The sequence below is a fragment of the Hyperolius riggenbachi genome, chromosome 4 (genome assembly GCF_040937935.1).
Source record: "Hyperolius riggenbachi isolate aHypRig1 chromosome 4, aHypRig1.pri, whole genome shotgun sequence".
In the NCBI taxonomy this organism is placed as follows: domain Eukaryota; kingdom Metazoa; phylum Chordata; class Amphibia; order Anura; family Hyperoliidae; genus Hyperolius; species Hyperolius riggenbachi.
The window spans coordinates 428,778,465-428,805,994 of NC_090649.1; the positions used below are offsets into that span (position 1 = coordinate 428,778,465).

Consider the following 27,530-nt stretch of genomic DNA (forward strand, 5'->3'; position numbering starts at 1 on the left):
TAGGCAGACCCAGCCTCTGTATATGGATTGCGATGGAAGAACCCCGCCTCGGGTTCTCTATAAGAAGTCCCGTTTGCAGTTTGCCACAAGCCATGTGGGGGACACAGCAAACATGTGGAAGAAGGTGCTCTGGTCAGATGAGACCAAAATGGAACTTTTTGGCCAAAATGCAAAACGATATGTGTGGCGGAAAACTAACACTGCACATCACTCTGAACACACCATCCCCACTGTCAAATATGGTGGCGACAGCATCATGCTCTGGGGGTGCTTCTCTTCAGCAGGGACAGGGAAGCTGGTCAGAGTTGATGGGAAGATGAATGGAGCCAAGTACAGGGCAATCTTGGAAGAAAACCTCTTGGAGTCTGCAAAAGACTTGAGACTGGGACGGAGGTTCACCTTCCAACAGGACAACAACCCTAAACATAAAGCCAGGGCAACAATGGGATGGTTTAAAACAAAACAAATCCATGTGTTAGAATAGCCCAGTCAAAGTCCAGATCTAAATCCAATCGAAAATCTGTGGCAAGATCTGAAAACTGCTGTTCAATAACGCAGTCCATCTAATCTGACTGAGCTGGAGCTGTTTTGCAAAGAAGAATGGGCAAGGATTTCAGTCTTTAGATGTACAAAGCTGGTAGAGACATACCCTAAAAGACTGGCAGCTGTAATTGCAGCAAAAGGTTCTACAAAGTACCGGTATTGACTCAGGAGGCTGCATAATTACGCACACTCCCATTTGCAGTGATTTATTTTTTTAAATGTTTGGAATCATGTATGATTTTCGTTCCCCTTCTCACATGTACACCACTTTGTATTGGTCTTTCACATGGAATTCCAATAAAATTGATTCATGTTTGTGGCAGTAATGTGACAAAATGTGGAAAACTTCAACGGGGCCGAATACTTTTGCAAGCCACTGTACCTCTGTTTGCCTTTTATTACATTTAACTGCCTCAGACACACTTTAATTAACACAGAATACCACCTAAATCCCATATTCTGGTGTCATTTTCTGTGCAGGACTTAAAACTTTAACTTTCTTAGACAGCATGCACAGATTTGCTGACGTGAGATATTGGGCCATAGACAATTCATTTTTTCGCCTTCTCCTAGGTGATAATTTGGTGAAGTTTTCTCTTAGTTGATATTTTCACATCTTACTAATAAAATGCCATTTAAAGGACAACTGAGGGGAGAGGGATATGGAAGCGCCCATACTTATTTCCTTTTTAGCAATACCAGTTGCCTGCTCATTCTCTGCCTCTAATGTTTTTAGCCATAGACCCTGAACGAGCATGCAACAGATCAGGTGTTTCTGACATTATTGTCAGATCTGACAAGATTAGCTGCATTCTTGTTTCTGTTGTTATTCAGACTCTACTGCAGCCAGCAATAGATCAGCAGGGCTGCCAGGCCCTAATTTCAGTTGTCCTTTAAGCCACAGTTGTCCTTTAAGCCACAAGCAAGCAAGAAACTACTTGGAATAATTTTGCCAGAACTTTTTCACCTACTTTTTGGTACTTTTTCAATTGCAGGGTGCTAAAAAGTTGTTTTAAACAGAAGATGAAGAATTATCTCCCAGGAGGAAAAGTAGGAATAAAAGTGAATTGCATATGACTCATTGGCGTTGATTCACATTGCAACTTGATTTAAGCAGCGCGAGTTAAAAATCTTGTGCACACCCTACACGCTTTCTGGAATATGCTGAGAGGTCACAGAGCAATATTTTAAATAAGTCCTCTAACGTTACAGTTTACAATTAAATTTTGCATAGAACATTAAAACTTAAAACATACACATGACAGCTTTTCCAGCATAAATAAAACCGTTAGAATTCTGACAGTGCTGCATAGCGTGTGCTGGTAACTTATGCCCGCTTCTTTCTAAGTACCGGCCGCTCCTTTAATCTCACCCTGAGCCCCGTCGGGTCCATAGTCTTTGTAGGACGTGATCCCCGCACTTTGATTGGCCTAATAGGCTGCCTGTCACGTGACGACAAGCATGTTGGGTCAATAAAAGTGTGAGGATAACGTCCTACAAAGACACTGGCCCCAACGAGGTTCAGGGTGGGATTAAAGGAGTGGCCACTAATTAGAAAGAAGCGGGCATAATTAGAAATAAGCGGGCATAATTAGAAAGAAGCTGGCATAATTAGAAAGAAGCAGGCATAATTAGAAATAAGCGGGCATAAGTTAGCAGGACTACAGTGAGTAGGGTGTGCAGAAGATTTTTAACTCGTGCTGCTCAAATTAAGTTGTGCTACTTTAGCAGCGCAGCTTAGTGAATCAAGGCCATTGGCCCTTATTCAACTCTTCTTCTCACCTACGTTTTCTCCTGTTTAAAAATAACTTATCAGCACTTTGGAACTAACAAAGTGCCAAAAAGTAGGTTAAAAAGTAGTGTCAAAATTGAGTATTTTCTTGCTTGCTTGGCTTAAAAGGCATTATATTGAAAAGGTGTGAAAAAATAATCTAGGAGAAAACTTAGGAGAAAAAGTGAATTGCATATGGGCCCTTGACTCCATGGACATCTAAAGCGATGAATAAATGTCCCTGTTCCCCTTCTGCACACCTCAGACTGAACAAATTATTCTAGCAAACTGTCAATACAATTTAGCATTCAACTTACTTCTTTTCTGAGGTAATCATATTGCTGTGCATTGTCTTGTGCTGCAGCCCAATTCTTCTGCTTCCTTTTTGTACTCCTGTCAAACACATTATATGTAGTCTCTGTCCTAAAGGTGGAGGCTGCTCTTTGGGACAAAAAGTGACTTCCAATAGGACTGAAACCTCGCCACCTGCTGGCAGCAATCCCCTTTTGGAGCCCTCTGTAAAGTAAACAGGAACATTTCCTACACACTGGCAAAACTGCCACCATGCCAGAGGCCATAATAATAGCAGCGCAGTAGTCCTATGCCAGGTAAATATCAGTTCCCAAGAGGAAAAAGTGCCCTTAAAGCAATATTAAAGTATATTTACTACTATTGTTCAATCGATGGGTCCTGTGCAGAGCCGTTTAAGGCACAACAGTTCATGAAGTAAGCAGAACAGCTCAGTAATTCAAGTAAATATAGGGAAGTTCTTTCATGTATTCCATAAACATACATCAAGTCTGCATTATCTTTGGTATAAATCTGGCTACAATTTACTATCATGTACAGGAAAATACATTCCAATGAATAATAATAAACACATTTGTTGCTGTTTTAAAATCGATTTCATATTCCAGTTGAAATTGCTATTCATTTGTATACATGATTAGGAGCTCAGACAGCACTGCATATATGTGCACTACAGGAGCAATGTCATGTACTGTACATGTTCTGGAACTAGAGTATGCGCAGCAGTATAGTAAAGGCTTCAATTATACATGTTTATAGATTCTGACTTATGTATGTACATTACAGATAAGGGTTCACCAATTTGCATATATAAGATTAGAGATGGATTAAAGAGAAATGGAGTCCGAGGCAACATAGAAGTTTTTGCCTGCCGATGGTTACTTTTTTTTTGGGGGGGGGGGGGGGGGGGGGGTCTGGCATCAACCAGGCAACTTCCTAGGTTTCCTTATGGATCCTCCTCTGTATAAGATGGAGAGCATGATAAACTATGCATGCACACTATAAGTGTTTGCTCAAGTTACACATCTACATGAAGAAAGCTGTCAACTACTCAATATAGGAGCGCTCAATAATGAACTTACGAATTAGACTCCAGTAGTAAAAGCATGGGCAACCGTTCAGTGATTCAAACAGACATGGTTTTTTAGCTGTAATTGTGAAATGCAATGATCTATACTAATGCCTATTCAGAGCTGAACAATAAATATATAGATGATCTGTCATACATGTACAGGACAGTGATAGGTATATGGATGGCTGAGACTCAGTAACACATGTTCAGCACAGGACAGGGATAAGCATATGGATGGCTGGGGCTCAGTAACACATGTATGTTCAGCACAGGACAGGGATAAGTATATGGATGGCTGGGGCTCAGTAACACATATATGTGCAGTACAGGACAGTAGTAATTCTATGGATGATCAGAGTTCAGTACCACAGGTATGTGCAGTGCAGGAGTGAGCTTAGCAGTACATTTACACACAGTGCAGCACTGAGCTTAGTCTCATGTATTGGGATGGTATAACTAGCTAATATAAGCAGAAAGGCGGCTGCCGGGGACACATAGCGAGTACTCCCTCTCCCTTCCTCCCGGTCCACCGACCACTTGCAGCCAAGGACAACAACACCAGCTCAGGACACAGAAACGCGTTGGAGAGAATAGTGGCCAAATGCGGCTCCCGTAGCCAGGGTGAAAGTTGAGAGTGGCGCGGGGGATTGTGGGAAAGAAACACATGGCTGGGAACTGGAAGTACATGGCTGGGAATTACAGTGTTAGTTATTGGTGACTGCTGTGCGCTATCCGAAAAAGGTGAGGTGCCAGGCGAGGGGAGTTTTGTATGTACACACGGTAACCGGGAAGTAAGTAGAGTGAATCATGCTAGTAGTTGTGGATCTCCAGCTGGTGGGGTTATCAGAATAGGACAGGCAGAGTATCATGTCTGCCAGCTGGCCCTTGTAACTTTATTATTTTAGCAGGGTAGTGGCTTGTTTGGAATATACACACAGCATGTGACGTATTCCCGTCCTGCAGCCACCAAATAATATACAGGCAGGCTTAGAAATCATTTTCTGGTTCTGGATAGTGTGGAATGTGGGTTACATCTTTTCTCTATCTACATCTGAGAGACCTTCCTTTGCTTCTTGGAGACCAAATAAGCATACATAGGAAAAGGCACTGGTAATTCCGAATAGGCAGGCAAAAGGGGCGCCGGATGTTTGGGCGCCGGTAAAAGATGGGAGCCCAAATTACGAGAAAATACTAATTAACGCCGCCGGGACTTTTGCAGGGGCACCGTGAGATGTTTTCAGCTTCACCCTGCGCCCAAATTTCCCATTGCTGTCTTAGCATGTATGAAGCAGCTAGCAGAATATTGACAAAACTGGCAATTTTGTACTAAAGGCTAGTCTCTGTAACGCTGCCTCTGTACGGAGAACAGGAATGTAACATGTTTCCGACAGTTGGGCTTCTGTAAAACATTACACTTCTATCGCAGCCGTGAAAATGTTTATGAATTAGCACACAAAAGTCTAAAATACCAAATGCGGTATTTTCCCGAACAGATTTTTTTTTTTTTTTACCACTCAGCCTTTTATGAATGATAGCCACTGTTAACCACCAATGTCACTTGAGGGATCTGGTTCCAATACGTATTGGATGACATCCATCTAGCGTGTGTTACCTATTCTAACCTCCTTAGCGTTTTGGACGAGCTGAGTTCGTCCAGTAATGCCGGAGGGCACCGCTCAGGCCCTGGTGGGCCGATTTGAATAATTTTTTTTTGAAACACACAGCTAGCACTTTGCTAGCTGCATGTTTCTCCGATCGCTGCCGCGTAATAGGGCCCCCCTGCCCAGACCCCGTGCGCCGCCTGGCCAATCAGTGCCAGGCAGCACTGAGGGGTGGATCGGGACTCCCTGTGACGTCACGACGTCGATGACGTCATTCCGTTCGTCGTCATGGCGATGGGGGGGAAGCCCTGAAGGAAATCCCGTTCAGAACGGGATTTCCTGATGGGCATGATCGCTGACGGCGATCGGAAGGGTGGGTATGATTCAGCAGGGAGGGGGGAATCCTGTAGCTAGTGCTAGGCTAGCTACATGATTAAAAAAGAAAATTAGGTTAAAAAAAATCAGAATGCCAGGGAGGCTAATCTTACTCAAAGCTAATTCTTAATCTAGTCCTACTGTAAACCCTATGCCTAACACTACTTGTCCTTTCTTAATGTAATTTAGGCTTAGACTTAATTCTAACCATTATTAAAACTTATTTTTTAAGCTACTTAGTTAAAGTAATTGGTAGTATAAAAAATGGGCGAATATCTTTCACATGGCATCTATATAGCCCGCATCTCCATGCACAGTATGTGACTAAACACAAAGAAAATGGAACCATGGGTCACTTTTCTTAAGAGATTGTGGGCCCATTTGGGAATTATTCACTTGTGCCATTTTTTTTAATGTAACAAATGCCAGCCATTCAAATGTAAATGTCTTTTTAATACTACTGATACATTTTAACCTACTTAGTAAAAGTTAAAGAGGAATTTTAACCCAGGATTTAACGTCATCCAATCAGTAGCTGATGCCCCCTTTTCCACAGGAAATGTTTACATTTTCTTGTAAAGATCATCTATAGTCACTGTTACTGATATTGAGGTTAGACCCCTCCCACAGTGTGATGTTATGACCAATGGTCCTGACAGTTTGCTGTCTGTGAGCCCTGTTGCACTGTGGGAAATAATGGACTTTTCAAACTGCCAAGCAAGCAGTATCTCCCTCTGTGCATATTGCTCTCAGTAAACAAACATTCCGTACAGATCACTTGGCAGAATTAAAGATGTCACCACCTGTGACAAATGTCAGAATGTAAATCAGGGAGAGGAAAGATTTCACAATGGACAAACATTCACTAAATAAACTATAAATGAATAATGTAAAAAAAAGCAATTGTATTATATAGTTACTACAGTTCCTCTTTAAGTTTTAACAATAGTTTATATCATTATTAGTGTCCCAGTCCCCTTTTCTAACTTTTTTCTTTTTTTAATATTATTCAGGTCTCTTAGAGTACTGAGTTTTCGGCTTTGTGTTCTATCAAAATGTCGTCCAAGAAAGATCTTGCATCTGACCAGCGGTTCAGCCGCGTCACAAGGGATCCCAGATTTTGGGAGATGCCTGAACGGGAGAAAAAAATAAAAATTGACAAACGCTTCCAAGGGATGTTTAAAGATAAAAAGTTTAGTCTGAATTATACAGTGGATAAAAGAGGACGACCTATTCATCACAATACCACCGAGGACCTCAGGCGGTTCTACGATCTGTCGGATTCTAGCGATGAAGCATCAGCGGAAGAAAATGAATCCAAGGCTAAAAAAGGGAAGCAGAAAGCTAAGCTGAAAAAGAAAACCAGTACAGAAGCCAACACAGCATCAGAAGAAGGCCAGAAAGAAAAGAAAAAAGCACAAGCAGCCAATAAAACGAGTAAAGACAGCCAGAACATAAAGGTTAAAAATATTGTATTATCCAAAGAAAAAAACAAGTCAAAGTCTCCACATCTAGAGGCAACAAAGAAATCAATCAGTACTCCAACAAGTAAGAAATTGGATAAGAAGATTGAGCAGGTGGAATCGGAAGAATTGGGTATATTATTTACATATTAGAGTAAACTTGTTTTGTTATTTTTAACCTGTAAAACCTCTTTCCAAGATTTAAATATCCCCAGATCAGTGCCTATTTAACTGCTTCTGGACAACGGAGAATTAAATCTACGCCCTGTTTGGAGGCTGTTATTCCAGCCAGGGCGTAGATTTCACCACCCCCGCGTGTTCTTGATGCTCCCGCCATTCGCGTCTCTCTGTGGCCGCAGCAGCTCACTTTCCCTGCTGTCGGTATGACAGAGCACCGTGAGCTGGACAGGAGCCAATTTTTTTACATTTACAATGTAAATTAACACAGTAGCGGCCGTGAGTGATGTATTGCGGTAGCGATACTTCACAGGAGCAGGACCACCCGCAGTTAATGTTATGTTCATTACTAAGGAAGCCATGTGCGTAACTAAGGAAGGCACTCTACTTATATGGCAGCGAGCGCTGCTATGTAAGGCGTGCATAGCGAGAGCTGCTATGTAAGGCGTGCATAGCGCGCACTGCAGAACAATAAGCTGCTTTAGCAGCGCAGCTTGATGAATCAAGCCCACTGACTAACAATATCAAAAAATAATGGGATCATACTGTGCCCTGTGTTGATTTGTCCCCCATTCTATTTTGAGTAGAGATACATTGCCTGCTCTGAGGAGTGAACTCCATTGTTTACCCTGTGTGCATCGCCCATAGACTTGCATTATAGCAGGCTCTGTGTGTTAAAGGATACCCGAAGTGACATGATGAGATAGACATGTGTATGTACAGTGCCTAGCACACAAATAACTATGCTTTGTTCCTTTTTTTTTTCTTTCTCTGCCTAAAAGAGTTAAATATCAGGTATGCAAGTGGCTGACTCAGTCCTGACTCAGACAGGAAGTCACTACAGTGTGACCCTCACTGATAACAAATTCCAACTATAAAACACTTTCCTAGCAGAAAATGGCTTCTGAGAGCAAGGAAGAGATAAAAAGGGTCATTTCTTATCAGTGAGGGTCACACAGTAGTCACTTCCTGTCTGAGTCAGGACTGAAACAGCCACTTACATACCTGATATTTAACTCTTTCAGGCAGAGAAAGAAAAAAAGGAACACAGCATAGTTATTTGTGTGTTAGGCACTGTACTTACCCATGTCTATCTCATCATATTATGTCACTTCGGGTATCCTTTAACCCTCCTGGCGGTTTGCTAAAAATCTGCCAGGGGCCAGCAAATATTCTTTTAAAAATTTTATTTAGTTTTTTCATGTAGCGAGACAAAGTCTCGGCGATCAGGAGATCCCGTTCAAAGAACGGGATCTCCTGAAGGGCTTCCCCCGTCGCCATGGCGACGGGGCTGGATGACGTCACCGACGTCATCGACGTAGTGACGTCAAAGGGGATTCCGATCCACCCCATAGAGCTGCCTGGCACTGATTGGTGGGGGATTACAGAAGGTGACCATAAGGAACTTGAGCTAAAAATAAAAAAAATAATAATAATAGCATACATTTTAACTTGTGTTTCTTGCATCTTACTGTGTTGTGTTTGTGTTTTTTTGTTTTTAGAGTATATAGGCAGCATTTATTTAATACGAGTATATTCATAAAATGACATACAATTATGGTTTTACAGAACTCGACAGTGATGAGAACAGCGGGGATGAGTTTGAATCTGGTGATGATGGTTCTGAAATGAGTGGCCTGAATCTCGATGAGGATGAGGAGGGAAGTGATGAGGAAAGTGAAGATGAGGAATCCCAAGAAGGTGGTTCTGAGGTGGAGGAGGGAGAGAATGATGATGATGAGGAGGAGGAGGATGAGGAGGAAGACAGTGACAGCGGTCCTGATCTGGCTCGAGGTAAAGGAAACATTGAAACAAGCTCTGAGGAAGAGGATAATAATGATGATGAGGAATCGGATGAGGTTGACATGTTGGAAAAGGATACAGATATTGAACATGCCTGGAGAGACTTGGACAAGGATGCACCCCGGGGAGAGGAGGTAAGGGACTGATGGCAGTGTTTTACCAAGTCTGTTTTATGGTTAATACCTTGTTGGTTCCATTGTGTGCTACAAGCTTCATGTGTACAGTGGGTATAGAAATGGCAACACACTCACACACTATGTTACTACAACTGCATTTACTCGGTGCAACTTCTAACAGTCAAGAGAAAGGGACAGACTAGCAACATTCCAGAAAACAACAAAGAATCACTGAGATGGATAAAGCATCCCCTTCTTCTTGGGGGACTTTTCCCCTAAAGCTAGCCATACACGATTCAATTATCACTCGATCATATTGTTGTCACATAGTGACCGCTCACTGCCGTAAATTCCTGTAACTGCATTAAAGGGAACCTTAATAAATGAAAAAAAAAGTTTCACTTACCTGGGGCATCTACCAGCCCCCTGCAGCTATTCTGTGCCCTCGCAGTCACTCACTATTGCCCTGGTCCCCTGCCGTGAGCTAGTTTCGTTTTTGCCGACTCTGAGTCGGCAGGCCGTCATGCGTACCTTTGCACGCATTCCCACTAGTGCAGCAAGCTATCGCGGTGATTAACACGTACAGTTTTACACGCTGGAGGTGTAATGTAATGCGTAAAAAATTTACGCATTGCAACTCCAACGCGTAAAAACGTATGTGTTAATCTCCACGATGGCTTCCTGCACCAGCGGGAATGCGTGCAAAGGTACGCGTGGCGGCCTGCAGACTCGGAGTAGGCAAAAACGAAACTAGCTGACGGCGGGGGACTAGGGCAACAGTGAGTGACTGCGAGGGCACAGGATGGCTGCAGGGGGCTGGTAGATGCCCCAGGTAAGTGAAAGTCTTTTTTTTTTTTTTTTTTTAGGGTTAAGGTTCCCTTTAAAGTGGCCACGGGACTCTTGCTAGTCTCTCTGGCCATTTTCTGTCTTGCTTCTGCTAGTTTTAAGGGTGATTATTTTCTATATCCACTGTATTTCTGCTGACAGCACTAATTTTTGTTATCTGCACCTAGTACAGTGGATATTGAACTGTTTGTGCATATTTGTAATGATTTAAATCTGCATTTATATATTTTTGTTATGACAGGTAACCAGAAGATTAGCTGTGTGTAACATGGACTGGGACAGGCTGAAAGCTAAAGACCTTCTTGCTCTGTTTAATTCCTTTAAACCAAAGGGAGGGATTGTGTTCTCCGTGAAGGTAAGGTGTTGCAAGAGTAAACCATTTCTTTGACATGTAGCCTAAAAGTGTAATTCTTGAACTTGATTTTTAAACATTGGAGGCTGTGAATCTCTACAGAGATCCACTTTCAACTTTTTAGGGCTGGTTCACACGGGCGTCTGCTGAGCTTTCGCTTGGCATTGCGTTCAAACGCCAGCATTTAAACGCCAGCGTTCAAGGCTAGCAGTTCTGGTCTCTGCTATAGTTTCCTGGCGTTTACCGCCTCTGAAAGCAACATGTTGCTTTCGAGACTAGACGCAATGCCGGGATCTACCGCCAGGCTTTCATGAAAGCCTGCAAAAGCCAGCTCTAAACGCTCCCATTCACTTGCATGGGATGGCAGTAGATCCCAAAAAACGCTGTGTCTGAAACGCTGCGTTAAACGCCACAAAAACGCCCGTCTGAACCAGCCCTTACTGCTGTCTTTATCCTTATTGGAGAGGGTTGCTTTTACTTAAAGTGCACTCTGAACTGCAAATAGATTAAATTGGTTTAGGATGTTTCAGGTTGACTTTTTTTTTTTTTTTTTTTTGTCATATGTTACAAACTTGTTCTTCTATGCTGTTATTTGTTGGATTTATATAGCTCCAACATATTACGCAGCACTGTACAATATATAGGATTACAGACAATAACAGAGGTGACCGACAGCACAATGCAGGTAATAGACAATAGATACAACAATACAGGTAATCGGCATTAAAGTGGATCCGAGATGAACTTTTATACATTGTATAATTGTGTTCCTTACATATACAGTGGAGGAAATATTTGACCCCTCACTGATTTTGTAAGTTTGTCCAATGACAAAGAAATGAAAAGTCTCAGAACAGTATCATTTCAATGGTAGGTTTATTTTAACAGTGGCAGATAGCACATCAAAAGGAAAATCGAAAAAATAACCTTAAATAAAAGATAGCAACTGATTTGCATTTCATTGAGTGAAATAAGTTTTTGAACCCCTACCAACCATTAAGAGTTCTGACTCCCAAAGAGTGGTTAGACACTTCTACTCAATTAGTCACCCTCATTAAGGACACCTGTCTTAACTAGTCACCTGTATAAAAGACACCTGTCCACAGAATCAATCAATCAAGCAGACTCCAAACTCTCCAACATGGGAAAGACCAAAGAGCTGTCCAAGGATGTCAGAGACAAAATTGTAGACCTGCACAAGGCTGGAATGGGCTACAAAACCATTAGCAAGAAGCTGGGAGAGAAGGTGACAACTGTTGGTGCGATTGTTCGAAAATGGAAGTAGCACAAAATGACCATCAATCGACCTCGCTCTGGGGCTCCACGCAAGATCTCACCTCGTGGGGTGTCAATGGTTCTGAGAAAGGTGAAAAAGCATCCTAGAACTACACGGGAGGAGTTAGTGAATGACCTCAAATTAGCAGGGACCACAGTCACCAAGAAAACCATTGGAAACACATTACACCGCAATGGATTAAAATCCTGCAGGGCTCGCAAGGTCCCCCTGCTCAAGAAGGCACATGTGCAGGCCCGTCTGAAGTTTGCCAATGAACACCTGAATGATTCTGTGAGTGACTGGGAGAAGGTGCTGTGGTCTGATGAGACCAAAATAGAGCTCTTTGGCATTAACTCAACTCACTGTGTTTGGAGGAAGAAAAATGCTGCCTATGACCCCCAAAACACCGCCCCCACCGTCAAGCATGGGGGTGGAAACATTTTGCTTTGGGTGTGTTTTTCTGCTAAGGGCACAGGACAACTTAATCGCATTAACGGGAAAATGGACGGAGCCATGTATCGTGAAATCCTGAACGACAACCTCCTTCCCTCTGCCAGGAAAATGAAAATGGGTCGTGGATGGGTGTTCCAGCACAACAATGACCCAAAACATACAGCAAAGGCAACAAAGGAGTGGCTCAAGAAGAAGGACATTAAGGTCATGGAGTGGCCTAGTCAGTCTCCGGACCTTAATCCAATAGAAAACCTATGGAGGGAGCTCAAGCTCAGAGTTGCACAAAGACAGCCTCGAAACCTTAGGGATTTAGAGATGATCTGCAAAGAGGAGTGGACCAACATTCCTCCTAAAATGTGTGCAAACTTGGTCATCAATTACAAGAAACGTTTGACCTCTGTGCTTGCAAACAAGGTTTTTTCCACTAAGTATTAAGTCTTTTATTGTTAGAGGGTTCAAAAACTTATTTCACTCAATGAAATGCAAATCAGTTGCTATCTTTTATTTAAGGTTATTTTTTCGATTTTCCTTTTAATGTGCTATCTGCCACTGTTAAAATAAACCTACCATTGAAATGATACTGTTCTGAGACTTTTCATTTCTTTGTCATTGGACAAACTTACAAAATCAGTGAGGGGTCAAATAATAATAATTTCCTGCACTGTAGGTTATAGGGCATTCCTCAAGCCAAATACTTTTTTTGTTTTTGTTTTAATACTCTTATTCCCTATAAACTAAACAAGCCTCGCCCACAGCTTCTCCAAAACGCCAAGGCACTCAGACCCAGGTAGCAAGGGCTTATGGGAGCTCAGTCTGGGCAGGAGGAGACGGAGGTTACTAGCCAGAGATTTCGGAGGCAGAGGGGAGTGAGCTGAGGGCTGGAGATGCAGTTGCAGATTACCTGTGTAAGGGCCCATTCACACTTGAGCCGGAAGCGTGCGATTCCCGCTCAAGGCAAACCGCTAGCGGTTTTTTAAAAACCGCTGCAGCATGTAACACATGGCAGTGTTCTCACTGCTGCGTTTGCGGTTAGCGATAACCGCAAACGCGTTACATGCAGCGGTTTGCCGGTGATTAGCGTTTAGCGATCGCGATTAGCATGCATAGCACCGCTAATCGCGATTGCGTCAAAACCAGCGCGTGTCCAGTGATTTTTTTTTTTTTTTTTTTTTACGCGTTAATCACTGGAAAATCACTCCCGCAAAACACCGGCGGTAATCGCCGGCGTATTGCGATTTTAGATGTGAACGGGGCCTAATGATGACAAACAGAACATGGCTGCTCTCATTGTATCACAGGAATGAATCATCTTAAAGAGAACCCGAGGTGTGTTTAAAGAATGTTATCTGCATACAGAGGCTGGATCTGCCTATACAGCCCAGCCTCTGTTGCTATCCCAAACCCCCCTAAGGTCCCCCTGCACTCTGCAATCCCTCATAAATCACAGCCGTGTTGTGAGGCTGTGTTTACATCTGTAGTGTCAGTCTCAGCTGCTCCCCCACCTCCTGCATAGTTCCGGTCCCTGCCCCCGTCCCTTCCCTCCAATCAGCAGGGAGGGAAGGGATGCAGGCAGGGACTGGAGTTATGCAGGAGGCGTGGGAGAGCAGCAGACTGACACTATAGAGATAAACACAGCCAACTCTGACAAGCTGTTTGTCAGCAGTGTGGCTGTGATTTATGAGGGATTGCAGAGTGCAGGGGGACCTTAGGGGGGTTTGGGATAGCAACAGAGGCTGGGCTGTATAGGCAGATCCAGCCTCTGTATGCAGATAATATTCTTCAAACCCACCTCGGGTTCTCTTTAAACTGTTGAAGCTGTATACAGCCAGGTTTGCTGTGTAAACTATCTAAACTTTAGATAAGATATATAGGCAAGTTACTTGTTATAGTTAGTTTTTCATCTCAGATCCGCTTTAAACGCTCCCAGGAAGCAGGGCTGTGAAGTCGGAGTCGTGGAGTCGGGCAATTTTGGGTGCCTGGAGTCGGAAAAAAATGCACCGACTCCGACTCCTAATGAATTTGTAACTGTAATTAAAATAGAAAATATAATAAAATGTTCTATTTCTCAGATAATAGTCATTAAAAATAATGTATATATACAGTAATAGCTGTGCTTAGTCCACAAAAATGAAATAAACCAATCAAAATTAGTTACTTGTGCTGCTTCAATAAAGCAGTCCCCGTATTTTTAAGGTCAGATATACATATCTGATTGTGACTGTATATATGATGCGTACACAGGAATCTCTTATATATACTAAATAACATCTATGCTGTAAGAATAAAGCCTGATGTGTAGCTGTGTCACTAATAGAGATGGTCAATGAGATGGAAATAATTCTGCACTGATGCTGATTTATGCAAATGTATGCACTCCCTTTGCTGATGAAATCAAATAATTTGATATGTTATTAAAATTTGGTTTGGTGACTACAAATTAAAGGGTACCTGAGACGGATGAAAAGTAAAGTTTTATACATACCTGGGGCTTCCTCCAGCCCCCTTCAGGCTAATCAGTCCCTCACTGTCCTCCACCACCCGGATCTTCTGCTATGAGTCCTGGTAATTCAGCCAGTCAGCGCAGTCCGGCCGCATGCCACTCCCACAGCCAGGAACATTCTGCACCTGCGCAATAGTGCTGCACAGGTGTAGTATGCTCCTAGCGGTGGAGTGTGTTCATGCGCACTACGCCAGACTGGCTCAAGTACCTGGACTCATAGCAGAAGATCCAGGTGGTGGAGGAGGACAACGAGGGACTGATTATCCTGAAGGCGGCTGGAGGAAGCCCCAGGTATGTATAAAACTTTAATTTCATCTGTCTCAGGTTTACTTTGTTACACAGTAGTACTATACTCTACATATGCACTCCTCACAGAACTGCAGGGAATCCACTGAGAATGCTGTGCACATTGAACACAGAGGTGTTGTCTGTTTACAATCTCCTCATTCCCCTGCAGAGTACCTGCACATCATTCTTACATGTACCCACACTTACATTGCCTAGGGCCTGATAGATGTTCTTTGTTCCGGTTTGTACCTTTTACAAGTACTATTACTAAGGACTAGTTTTAGTCTAAAGGGAATAAATATAGTAGTCTACATATCCTTCTCACTTCAGTTGTCTTGTAAAATTCCTAAGCGTTGGCAGTTATGAGACGAATTTCATGTTACATACTTTTAATCAACAAAATTGTAATATGCAAATTAGAGGAGTCGGAGTCGTGGAGTCGGAGTCGGTGGAATCCTAAACTGAGGAGTCGGAGTCGGTGGATTTTTGGACCGACTCCACAGCCCTGCCAGGAAGACCCTAGTATGATTATTACAATACAGTGCAAGGAAATATATTGTAATTACCATAGATGGAAGTTGGTGTAACAACCGTCCACCCAAAAAAAGATGACTGGCTTACCATTGCTCTGTGCAAGCTTACTTTAAATAAAATGCAAAAATATAAATAAATTTAAGGATGTTTGTGGTGTCAGGGTCATTTAATTGGACACAATTATCCCAAATCTTGATATCAATAATGTTCCAGACAGATTTGATCCTTAGAGGTCGAATACCTATACACTTATGGAAATCATGGTGAAACGGATGTAGATGCCAACTTTCATCTGTCATTTTATAATTAATTAGCATAATTTGATAATTTTCTCATTTTATGTTAATAAAGAAAATTAATTAAATAGAATTACAAACTTCTGTCCTCACCAGCACAGAAAGCCTTGTTCCCACAGCGTTTAAATATGACAAAAAATATATCCATGTCTTCTTGCCAAAGCTGATGTATGGCCCTTGAATACAGTGCGGATCATATCATGGCAACTACAATGCCTACACAACGTATACACGGGCGTGATTTTGTGTATGCGTTTCCCTACTCATAGCATGGGCAGCAGGGTGCATTATTGCACAGATGTCACACCATCTCTTTTATCACTTTTTTTGTTTTGTTACTTTTCCTTACTACTGATTAGTACTGCTGCAATGTGTATTTTGGCCACTTGTCACTAGGGGGCAGTGAATGACATTAACATAGGAATTCTGCTTTCAGTTTCTTTATTTTCTGCTAGCAGAAAGACATCAAAACATTCCAAGAATTTACAGCACAACAAGTTCTGCCGACTGAGGCTATAAGCAGTGTACTTATCTCAATCCAGAGAACTCTGAAGCTGCTAATGGGTTAAAAAAGCTTGAACCATTTTGTTGAATCCTTCAGATATACCCCTCTGAATTTGGAAAAGAAAGATTGAAGGAAGAAGAACTTCATGGACCCACTGAGTTGAAGACCCTTACTGAAGAAGATGCAGGGGAAAAGGGGTGTGTGATAAGTATCAAAAAGGGGACCTTTAGTGCTATATGAAACATTGCGCTGCTAAGGAGGCAATTAGGGATGATATAGCTTTCATTTTATAGTCCTGTTGGCTGGGTTGTCTGACTGCTTTGGGGGAAAACACATGCTCAAGGTAGTTGTAGCAGTGGACCTGCACCTTGCCCATACTTTTAGCACACAACCATGTCTTCGGCAGGCATGCAGAATTTGTATCTGCGATACACACAACTCCCCCCCCCCCCCCCCCCCCCTTCATTTTATAGTCCTGTTGGCTGGGTTGTCTGACTGCTTTGGGGAAAACACATGCTCAAGGTAGTTGTAGCAGTGGACCTGCACCTTGCCCATACTTTTAGCACACAAGCAAACAACCGTGTCTTCGGCAGGCATGCAGAATTTGTATCTGCGATACACACCACTCCCCTCCCCTCCCCCAGACACACACAAAAAAAATTACCACTGTGACTTATACTACTGTTAGTGACTGCTTCCGTTTTAAGACATGGCTCACAATGCACTTCCTCCTTGTTGCTTAAGGTGGATACAAGCATGGTATCCTGGTATGGGAAATGCTGCTACGATACAGCCATGAGCCAGGATACCAAGTAAGCTTTCATGATACAGTAGATGCTATCACAATAAGGTTTTTATTATATGAAAATGCACTACTAAGTAAATCATAATACAGTCCTCACACTTAGTGAGTATGGAAACTTACACCTTAAACTTTGTACAAATACCAGATCTGTCACCTGGCAGGAATCGGGACTTGATTCCTCAGGGGAGGCTGTAGAGATGTATTGCTAGCCTGCAGGGACTGGGGAGCAGGCGAGATGAGGAGGGCAGTCAGCACATACATGGAGTGGGTGAGGTGAGGAGGAATGCCCTTGGCCAAATCGATCCACCAGGTGTATGGACTGTTGACGCAATAAGGCACGTCAGTGGCTACTGTACATACGCTACATTATTGGCAGAGGCCCTGACCAGTCGCTTTGGCCTAGATCCAAATAACATATGGCATATGATCAAGACCTTGCTCTGGTAGGTCCCTGCATTAGAAAATCCCCCAAGGCTATGTTTCCATTTGTGCCACATTACAATGCGAGAACGCATCCGCATCCCGCTAGCCGCACCATGCATGGCCATAGAAATTCACATGTATAAAGCCATATTATTTTTTTCAGTAATTAATTTTAGTAATTACAAAAATAGCTGCAAATGCTACAAGGTGCATAAAATTTGTCAATTTTTTTTTTTTTTTTTTTTTTTACATTTTAGTGTTTGTTTTTTTGTGGCCTTATTCTGGGCATACACGGCATTTGTAGTCCTTATCAATCGAGCCGCTGATGGCTCGATTGATAATATCCGACAGGTCCGATGACCTGCCGGATAGATTCCCCGCTGGCGGACAATAGCGGGGATTCGAGCGGCTGATAGGGAGCGTCGGCGGGGACGAGCGGGGATCGCTACGTGCGGACGAGCGAGGATGCGCCGGCATTGAGCCGCTGCCTCGATCCGGCGCATAATTGTATCAATGTATGCCCGGCTTAAGTTGTTGTTTTTTTTTTTTTTTGGTGAATTCAAGATAAACTTTTACATTTTTCATAAGTGTGCCCCTCACAAATATTTTACAGGGCATTCCTCAAGCCAAATACTTTTTTTTGTTTGTTTTAATGTCCTAATTCCCTATAACCCAAACAAGCCACGCCCCCAGTTCCTCCATCACCTAGGCATTTTCAGTTCCATGCTGCAAATGCTTATGGGAGCTCAGTCTGGGAAGGAGGAGGCATTTGCTGAAGCATGCAGAGATTTCAGAGGCAAGGGGGTGGAGAGGAGAGGGGAGTTTTCACAGGCTGAGCGGTGGAGATGAAGAAGCTTGCCTGTGTAATGATGACAAGCAGAATATGGCTGCTCTAATTTGATCTCAGGAAGAAATAATCATATTCTGTTGAAGCTGTTTGCAGCTAGATTTACTGTGTAAACCATCCAAACGTTAGATATGATAGACAAGTTACTTGCTATAGTTAGTTTTTTCATCTCAAATCCGCTTTAAAGTACCCCTGCATCGTGGACAAACCTGTTGCATGAAGCCCATGGTGGGTTACATTAACTTTCCCTGAGTGCACTGGTGCTGCCCATCATCCTCGCTGTCTCCCCTTTCCCCGATCCTTGTTTCTTTCCTGCCTCCTGGAAGGTAATTTAAGCAACGCTGAGCAATCTGAACGGCATAGATGCAAGTTTCAAACTGTTCCTGGGCAGTGAAAGAAAGCTCTCTTTTGCTGTGCATTTGGGTTAGGAACAGCATCTGTGCAGACCTGATTCATGTGCCACCACTAGGGGGAGCTTCATTGAAGAATAACTGGAGGGTACTGTTGAATATTTAGAGGAGGGACCCCATGGACTTCATTCATTTTTTTTTTTTTTTTTTTCTGTCCATGGTTCAGGTCATACTTTAAAGTGAAGCAGTAGGAATTTGGAGTCCACCATTGTCTGCCATTTAAGAAAAAAACCTTCAACTGTCATACCCCCAGAAACAGTACGGGCCACATGCTCATTAAAAGTGTGTGATTTAGAAACTGTTAAAGGACAAGTAAAGTAAGAAGAATATGGAGGCTGCCATATTTATTTCTTTTAACCCTCCTGGCGGTAACCCCGAGCTACACTCGGGGTAGCCGCCGCAGAGGATTTCTCTACCCCGGGAGGGATTTTTTGAATAGAAATGGTTGTAGCCTTTGTAGCGAGCACTTCGCTAGCTACCATTGTCCACCAAGTCCCTCCGCTCGGGCGATCAAAAAAGAGCAGAGGGACTTGGGGGACAATGGATCTTGGAGGGAGAAGAAGGTGAAGAGGACAGGGAAAGCATCATTAGGGTCCAGAGGGTTCTTGCTGCCGAGGTAAGGTTTTTTTTTTTTTTTTCTTATATTATTCTTGCAGATCCACTTTAAAAGGGAAAAAGGATGGCAGCTTCCATCTTCCTCTTTGGTCAGGCTTGCTTTAAAGGGACACTTAAGTCAAACAAAAATGAGTTTTACTCACCTGGGGCTTCCAATAGCCCCCTGCAGCTGTCCGGCGCCCACACCGTCTCCTTCCGATCCTCCTGGCCCTGCCAGCAGCCTCTTCTGGTTTCGGCGACAGGAGCCAACAGGCAGGGAACGCGAGTGATTTTTCACGTTCCTGGCCACAATAGCGCCCTCTATGCTGCTATATGGTATATGATATATGCTATAGCAGCATAGAGGGCGCTCTTGTGGCCGGGAACGCGAAGAATCACTCGCGTTCCCTGCCTGTCGGCTCCTGTTCCCAAGACCAGAAGTGGCTGCCGGCGGGGCCATGAGGATCAGAGGGAGACGGCGAGGGCACGGGACAGCTGCAGGGGGCTATTGGAAGCCCCAGGTGAGTAACACTCATTTTTTTTTTTGTTTGACTTAAGTGTCCATTTAAGTATGAGTCTGCTTCTACATGCCATTCAGGAGAGAAGCATTCTGCTTCTAATGAAAAGCAGCTGCTACCAGTAATTAGCCCAGCAGGGTGCTGCCGACAGTTCCACACTTAAAAATATCAAGCTTACTGTTGTGGAATTTTGAAGTCTGGTAAAATCTGGGGTTTAATAACATGTTTAGTGTAATATTTATCTTTCCAACTATAAACCGTTGTTTTAATGATGCTGATCTTCTGTCTCCAATACCAGCAAATTCAGCGCTGAGTCATCTAGACAGCATGTGATGCAGTGGTGCGGATATGCCCATAACACCATGTTCTGTAGTCAACGATAAAGCATTTTCACTCAGACTTACTTAGATGGCGTTAAACAAGGCTAAGGGCTCATTCACTCTTTCTGCTGCGCTCTCAGTTTTGACGCAACACACATAGGCCTCAATTCACTAAGCTTTATCGAATGTTTGACAATTTACCTCATGAGTAAAATCTAATTTTAAATTCACTAAGGTGTTATACAATCTACAATCTGGCTTTAAGAAACACCACAGCTGTGAAACAGCCCTCATGCAAATCTGCAACGATCTGCTCATGGCAAGGGACAGAGGGGAATGTTCCATCCTAATCCTGTTGGATCTCTCAGCGGCTTTTGATACAGTTGACCATGAAACCCTGCTTAACAGACTGCAGGAGTACTGTGGCATCAGTGGATCAGTCCTCCAGTGGTTCAGATCATTCCTGACTGACAGAACACAGAGAGTATCCCTAGGACCTATAATGTCCAAACCTGCACCTTTACAATTCGGAGTTCCACAAGGATCAATCCTATCCCCTCTGCTGTTTGCAATCTATATGTTGCTACTCGGTACACTTATCCAAGGACATGGCCTGATGTACCACTGCTACGCCGATGACACACAGCTATACCTGTCCTTCAAACCTGGTGGAACAGACCCTACTCCAAAAATAAACCCTTGCTTAGCTGAGCTACAGGCATGGATGAATGATAACTGGTTGAAACTGAATGCTGACAAAACTGAGGTCCTCTTTGTCCAAAGCCAGTGCTCGCCATCAAAACAGCTCTATCCTAAAGCAACACAAATCAGGATTGGGAATTCAGACATAAACACCTCCAGCCTTGTGCGCAGCCTTGGCGTACTAATCGATGGGGATTTGAGTTTCAGAAACCAAATTTCATCTGTAGTTAAATCTTCCTACTTTCATCTGAAGAACATTGCAAAGATTAAACATCTGATTCCCCCAGAGGATCTTCCAACCCTAGTTCACTCCTTCATCACATCACGGCTGGATTACTGCAATGCCCTTTATGCTGGCCTCCCCAAAAAGGACCTGCGTCGCCTGCAATTAGTGCAGAATGCTGCTGCCGGATTGCTAACGAACCAGCCTCGCCACTGTCACAATACACCGATTCTTCGCTCACTGCACTGGCTACCAGTAGAATGGAGAATACTCTTCAAGATTGGACTGCTGACATTCAAGTCCCTGCACAATCTGGGCCCTGGATACATGAAGGACTTGCTGAAGCTGCACCACACCTCTCACAACCTCAGATCAGCAAGTTCTATAAACTTGGTCACTCTCAGAGTGCACCTCAAAAAATCTGGAGATAGAGCCTTTTGTCATGCTGCCCCTACTCTTTGGAACTCCCTGCCACACCCAGTAAAGACAGCACCATCCCTGGAGCTATTCAAATCCAGAATGAAAAGCCACCTGTTTAGCCTGGCATTTCCGGACTTATAAAATTCTTACTCTGTACCACGATGGTCTGAGCCATGCTTATGTGCTTTGAGTCCCATGGGAGAAAAGCACTCTACAAATGTTATTTGTTGTTGTTGTTGTTGTTGTTATAGACTTATACAATGTTTTACCGATAAAACATTCAATGACTCTATAAAACCTTAGTGAATTCAAAATTAGATTTTTCTCATGAGGTAAATTATCATACGTTCGATAAAGTGTTCGATAAAGCTTAGTGAATTGAGACCATAGTGTACGATCCACATGAAAGTCCATAGACTTTTATATTACCATTCACATTGCAGCTGTGCCTTCCTATGTGTTTTGATGTAACGCGTTTGGGAACATTTTATCGCACGACGTACATGTTTCCTGTCGGCAACCTACTATGCATTCTGTGGCGATTGCAACGCATGCACAAAATTGCGTACGTGCATGCGTTTTGTAGTGTGAATGAGCCCTTAAACTCTTGACTAAAGGGTTTGTCTGGCTTAATTTCATGTGTCTTACAAACAATGAAAATATGAAGGAGAGTGCCAGGACCCCAACCCCGGCACCTCCAGGGGTACACAGTGTAATAGAGTAAGGATGGGTCCACACCGCCAGTAGTAAATGGTAGTTCTTTTATTGTAGGCAAAGCCGCAATTACAGACAGGGCTGGGACAAGGTCCTCCAGCACCCAAGGCTGAGACACCAAATTGTGCCCCTCCATCCCTCCCACTCCAGCCGTCACACACTGATTGCTATTAGACTAAGAGGCGCCCCAGGGCCCCCAACACCTTAATCTCTAGTTATCCGGCTTGCAGTCACTGCAATGTATCCCCTTTTCTTATTTCTCTCTGCTTAATACACAATAGGAAAATGATAGCTGAGTGAGTTCTGCGCCCCCCCCCCCCCACACACACACACACACATTGCGCCCCGAGGCTGAAGCCTCTCTCGCCTCTGCCTAGGCCCTGATGATAGACTGCTGTTTCGGGCAAACATGCCTTTTCTCAAATTGCAATATATTATATACAGTATATTATATATTTATCTTTTATGATTTGAGTCCTCACTTTTGTACAGTATGTTCCCTAATCATTTTATAGAGTACAATGAACAGGTTGTTACTGACAGGTTAAAGAAAACCTGAGGGGTACTCTCCTCGGGTGGGGGAAGCCTCTGGATCCTATCGAGGCTTCCCCAGTCCTCCTGTGTCCCACGGCGGTCTTGCTCTGGCCCTCCGAACAGCGGGGATGTAAATATTTACCTTCCCGGGTCCAACGCAGGCGCAGTGTCAGCTCTCAGGTCAGAGATAGGCAGAAATAGCCGATTGCTGTCAGTCCGCTTTACTGCACAGGCGCAAGTCTCCTGCACCTGTTTAGTAGAGCAGACCCAACAGAGATCGGCTATTTCCGTCTATCTCCGCGCTGAGAGCCGCAACAGCGCTTCGCTGGAGCCAGGGTAGGTAAATATATCAAGCCTTGTCAGACTTGTCGAGCCAGGATTGTGTGTTGCTTCGGAGGAGCCAGTGCTGGATTTCCTGCAGCTACAGGGGAGGGGGAAGCCTCATTGGGACCGAGGCATCCCCCTCCCGAGGTGAGTACCACCCAGGGGTCTTTTTGTTGTTAGTCTCTTCAAAGGATCACTTTACGAAAAATTTTAAAATTTAAAGTTCATATTTTTAACGTACATTTGTTCCAGAGTGCAATGCACTGTAAATGTATTTTATCCTGTGTTGCTGTTACTTACAGTAGGCTGCTAAAATCTAACAGATCTAACAGGCTTTGGAGTAGGCCACCTCTTCATGGGGGATTCTCAGGGTTGTCTTTATTTTCAAAAGTGCTTACTGAATGGGAGTTACTCAGTCCAACTGCCAAAACCGTGTAAAATGAGTTGAGAGGCTTGCTGACATATTTTTGTATGGCTCTTTTCATGGGAATGTTTTTGTAAAGATTAGATCCTTAAAGGGATACTGTAGGGGGGTCGGGGGAAAATGAGTTGAAGTTACCCAGGGCTTCTAATGGGCCCCAGCAGGCATCCTGTGCCCGCGCAGCCATTTACCGATGCTCCGGCCTTGCCTCCTGTTAACCTCTTGAATTTTAGACCTTGAAGTCTGAAAACCACTGCGCCTGCATTGCCGTGTCCTCGCTTCCCCTGATGTCACCAGGAGCTCACGGTGCAGGCCCAGACCATACTGTGCCTGCACAGTACGCTCCTGGTGCCATCAGTGGGAGTGAGGACACGGCAACGCAGGCGCAGTAGTTTTCTGACTTTAAAGTCTGAAATTCCAGAAGTGAACCGGAGGCGGGGCCGGAGCATCGGTGAGTGGCTGCGCGGGCACAGGATGCCTGCGGGGGACCATTAGAAGCCCTGGGTAACTTCAACTCATTTTCCCCTGACCCCCTCTACAGTGTCCCTTTAAATCCCCATGAGGAGATGGGCTAGTCCAAAAGCTGTCAGATTTTTACTGCCCACTGTAAATGACAGACACAAAGGAGAAAATATATTTATAGTTCATTTTACTCTGAGAGAAATTTACATCTTATAAGTTTTTGTGTACACATTTATTTAACCACTTCCCAACTGAGGGGTTTTACCCCCTGACCACCAGAGCAATTTTCACCTTTCAGCGCTCCTTCTATTCATTCGTCTATAATTTTATCATTACTTATCGCAATGAAATGAACTATATCTTGTTTTTTTCGCCACCAATTAGGCTTTCTTTAGGTGGGACATTATGCCAAGAATAATTTTATTCTAAATGTGTTTTAATGGGAAAATAGGAAAAAATGTGGGAAAAAATTTATTTTTTTTCAGTTTTCGGCCTTTGTAGTTTTTAAATAATGCATGCTACTGTAATTAAAACCCATTAAATGTATATGCCTATTTATCCCGGTTATAAAACCGTTTAAATTATGTCCCTATCACAATGTTTGCCGCCAATATTTTAGTTGGAAATAAAGGTGCATTTTTTTCAGTTTTGCGTCCATCCCTAATTACAAGCCCATAGTTTATAAAGTAACAGTGTTATACCCTCTTGACATAAATATTTAAAAAGGTCAGTCCCTAAGGTAACTATTTATGTATTTTTTTTTTTAAATTGTAAATTTTTTATTTTTTTTAATTACAAAAAAAAATTGGGGAGTGTGGGAGGGAAGGAGTTAATTTTTTGTGTAAAACAAGTTTATTTGTGTGTAAAAAAATGGTTAGGGTGTAGTTTTACTATTTGGCCATAAGATGGCAACATTACCAATTTGTTTCATGCTACCTGCAAGCGTCCTTCCGGACGCTTGCAGGAAGTAGAAAGAGGCTGGGACTTTGTTATTTTTTCACAATGATCGCGCTGCTCAGCCGAGCGGCAGCAGATCCTTGCGGGGCTTAGATCAACGAACGGGAATGGATTTTCCCGTTCGTTGATCTCTGGGCGGGCGGCGGCGTGTTTACTAGCGGCGGGCGGCGTGTTTACGAACGGGAGCGCGGACAGCGGCGGGAGTGCGCAGAGTACGGATTTCTCCGTCCCTGGGGGTGAAAGGATAGAAAAAGTGGCGGAGAAATCCGTACGCGCAGGGGTAAAGTGGTTAAAATCTGCTGATGGTCCAGCGTTGCCCATGTATGTATTTGGCTGGTGTTGGCTTCGCCCACTTTTTCTAACCCTAACACACGATTGCTCAATTACCTAGTTTGTGAGCCTTGCGGTCTTTGGCATCAATACTTTAATTCACATTTGAAATGAAATAAATCTGATTGGCTGTGGCTCCGCCCCTTTTCTGAATTTGAACCCCAGTCACCCAATGACCAACTGTACCAGGTTTGAGGCTTGTGCCATTAACAATGCAAGAATGGCAGCAATTTGAAAATTCCCCTTGAAAATCAATAGTTGAATTTTGATTGGCTTATGTAGGCTCCACCCACTTTTCTGTATATTAATCCCAGTCACCCAGTGACCAACTGTGTAAAGTTTGAGAACCCTGCCATCCTTTAACAGTCTATTCTCCTTGGCATAGTCTATGGCCAGTGTGGGGAATTTGTTGGGTGGGTGAAACATCTGGATACTGAACTCCGTAATGTTCCAGAGGTTCAGAGGCTTCCCAGATCCTTTTTGAGCCCACAGTTACTCTACAGCATGGTGTCGAGGAGTTGGAGCAATTTTGGGTACCTAGAGTCAGTGGTTTCATAAACTGAGGAGTAGGAGTTGGATGATTTTTGTACCCACTCCATAGTCCTGCCAGTGATGTGGAGTCAGAGTCAGCGCAATTTTGGGTACCCGGAGCCTGAGGCAAGAGTTGGTGGTTTCACAAACGTTGGAGTTGGATGATTTTTGTACCGACTCCACAGCCCTGCTACACATGACCCTCTTCTTGTGGCTGCGCTCCTGTCCGTGTATGAGTTCATGCGTCCTGGGCATGTGTGATTATGGTCCGAGCATGCCCAGTAGAATGAGGCAAGGGAAGCGAGGCCACCAGAAATATATTCAACAACCTCTTGTATGTTTAGAGAGACCCAGCACTGGAACGGTGGGCTGCAGGCAGGACTGTGGAGTTGGTACAAAAATCATCTGACTCCTCAGTTTATGAAACCTCCAGGCAGGGCCGGAGCTACTATAGAAAAAAACTGGGCAATTGCCCCAGGGCCCCAGAGCTTGTAGGGGCCCCCAAGGTGTCCCCCATCTTAACTGTTGCTCCCCAGGGACTCTGCAGAGTCTGTTAAGTTGGGAGTTGATTGGGGGAGGGTTAGCAGCCAGCTCAGGGGCCCAGGAGGGAAATTTGGCTGCAACAAAGGGCCTCGTATGACGCTTTTTGGTCGGGGGTGTCTGTTGGGGGCCCCCAGGCTAATTTTGCCCTAGGGCCCAATTGTTACTTGAACCGGCCCTGCCTCCAGGTATTTAAAAATTGCGCCGACTCCACAGCTATGGCTGCAGGAGAATCAAGAAAGCCTTTAGAGTCTAGACCAGTGTTTCTCAACATTTCATTGAACCTTTGAAACTTGTGCTCTCAAAGTACCCTCTGGCATGGCAAAGATTTTCTCAAGTACCTCGTGACACAGATACAGTATGTTTAAAAACAGTACATGGTAATTGTTTCTAAACAGTTCCCAAGCATTTACTCTTGCTTTTAATTAACTTTACAGCTGATAGCTAAACACACTGGTTACTTAAAGTCCTACCCCATAGAGCCATATTAATCCATGACCTGCACTGATGAGGATCAACCAATTCGAAACAGTCTGTATGCATGTTGTATTGGTTTGGCCCTGTAATATTACCAAGCTAATACCTTATTTAATCCCAGCGGTTCTGGAGGTGTGTTTAGCTATCCGGGACAACAAAGCGATGATTTGCATATTCAGCAGTGATGCATTGTGGGATACTTCAGAGCTCACTCCAACCTAAATAATCGCAAATACCTTCTGTTTCAGAATTTCAGTTTTTAATACGCATTTCACTTTAACTTAGTCTTCCTCCCGAACTGGTGCAAAGCTTTCCTATGCAGTATAATCATTTGTTGATTATTATAGGTGTGACAGTTTTGTGGTTCCACCTCAGTATTGGTGTGATGATGGAGAACAAGTAGAATTGCAATGTGCAATTTTTTAGACTTTGCAGTACAAGCAGCTTAGTGGATTTGTGTTTGCTTGTTTTTTTTTTAATTTTATTTTTTTTATTCAGAGTTGTTAAGGAAAAGCTCCGCGAATACCAATTCAAGCGGCTGAAGTACTTCTATGCGGTGGTAGAATGCGACACCCCAGAGACGGCCAATAAAATATACACGGAATGTGATGGCTTGGAGTTCGAAAGTAGCTGCTCATTTGTGGATCTGAGGTAATACCTACTGATGACTTGTTTCTAGAATTCTTCAAATTGTAAAT

At 43.6% G+C, this 27,530-nt stretch overlaps 2 protein-coding genes across 4 annotated transcripts in view; one reads left to right on the forward strand and one right to left on the reverse strand.

The window, feature by feature from the left end:
• The window catches only part of NDUFAF5 (NADH:ubiquinone oxidoreductase complex assembly factor 5), a 78,314-nt gene extending 74,021 nt beyond the window's left edge, over positions 1–4,293 (reverse strand). For both annotated transcript variants that reach the window (XM_068232465.1, XM_068232464.1), the window contains exon 1: positions 2,632–4,293. In XM_068232465.1, the coding sequence (XP_068088566.1) occupies positions 2,632–2,892 (261 nt within the window). In that variant the 5' untranslated portion in view covers positions 2,893–4,293. The remainder of the gene's footprint in view (positions 1–2,631) is intronic.
• A 24-nt stretch (positions 4,294–4,317) lies between these two features.
• Positions 4,318–27,530, forward strand: part of ESF1 (ESF1 nucleolar pre-rRNA processing protein homolog) — a 72,014-nt gene continuing 48,801 nt past the window's right edge. The window contains exons 1-6 of one of the 2 annotated variants that reach the window (XM_068232463.1): positions 4,318–4,436; positions 6,685–7,219; positions 8,881–9,248; positions 10,318–10,431; positions 16,377–16,477; positions 27,331–27,483. In XM_068232463.1, the coding sequence (XP_068088564.1) occupies positions 6,727–7,219; positions 8,881–9,248; positions 10,318–10,431; positions 16,377–16,477; positions 27,331–27,483 (1,229 nt within the window). In that variant the 5' untranslated portion in view covers positions 4,318–4,436; positions 6,685–6,726. Of the gene's footprint in view, positions 4,437–6,684; positions 7,268–8,880; positions 9,249–10,317; positions 10,432–16,376; positions 16,478–27,330; positions 27,484–27,530 lie in introns of both variants that reach the window. The other variant, XM_068232462.1, reaches the window with a different exon arrangement.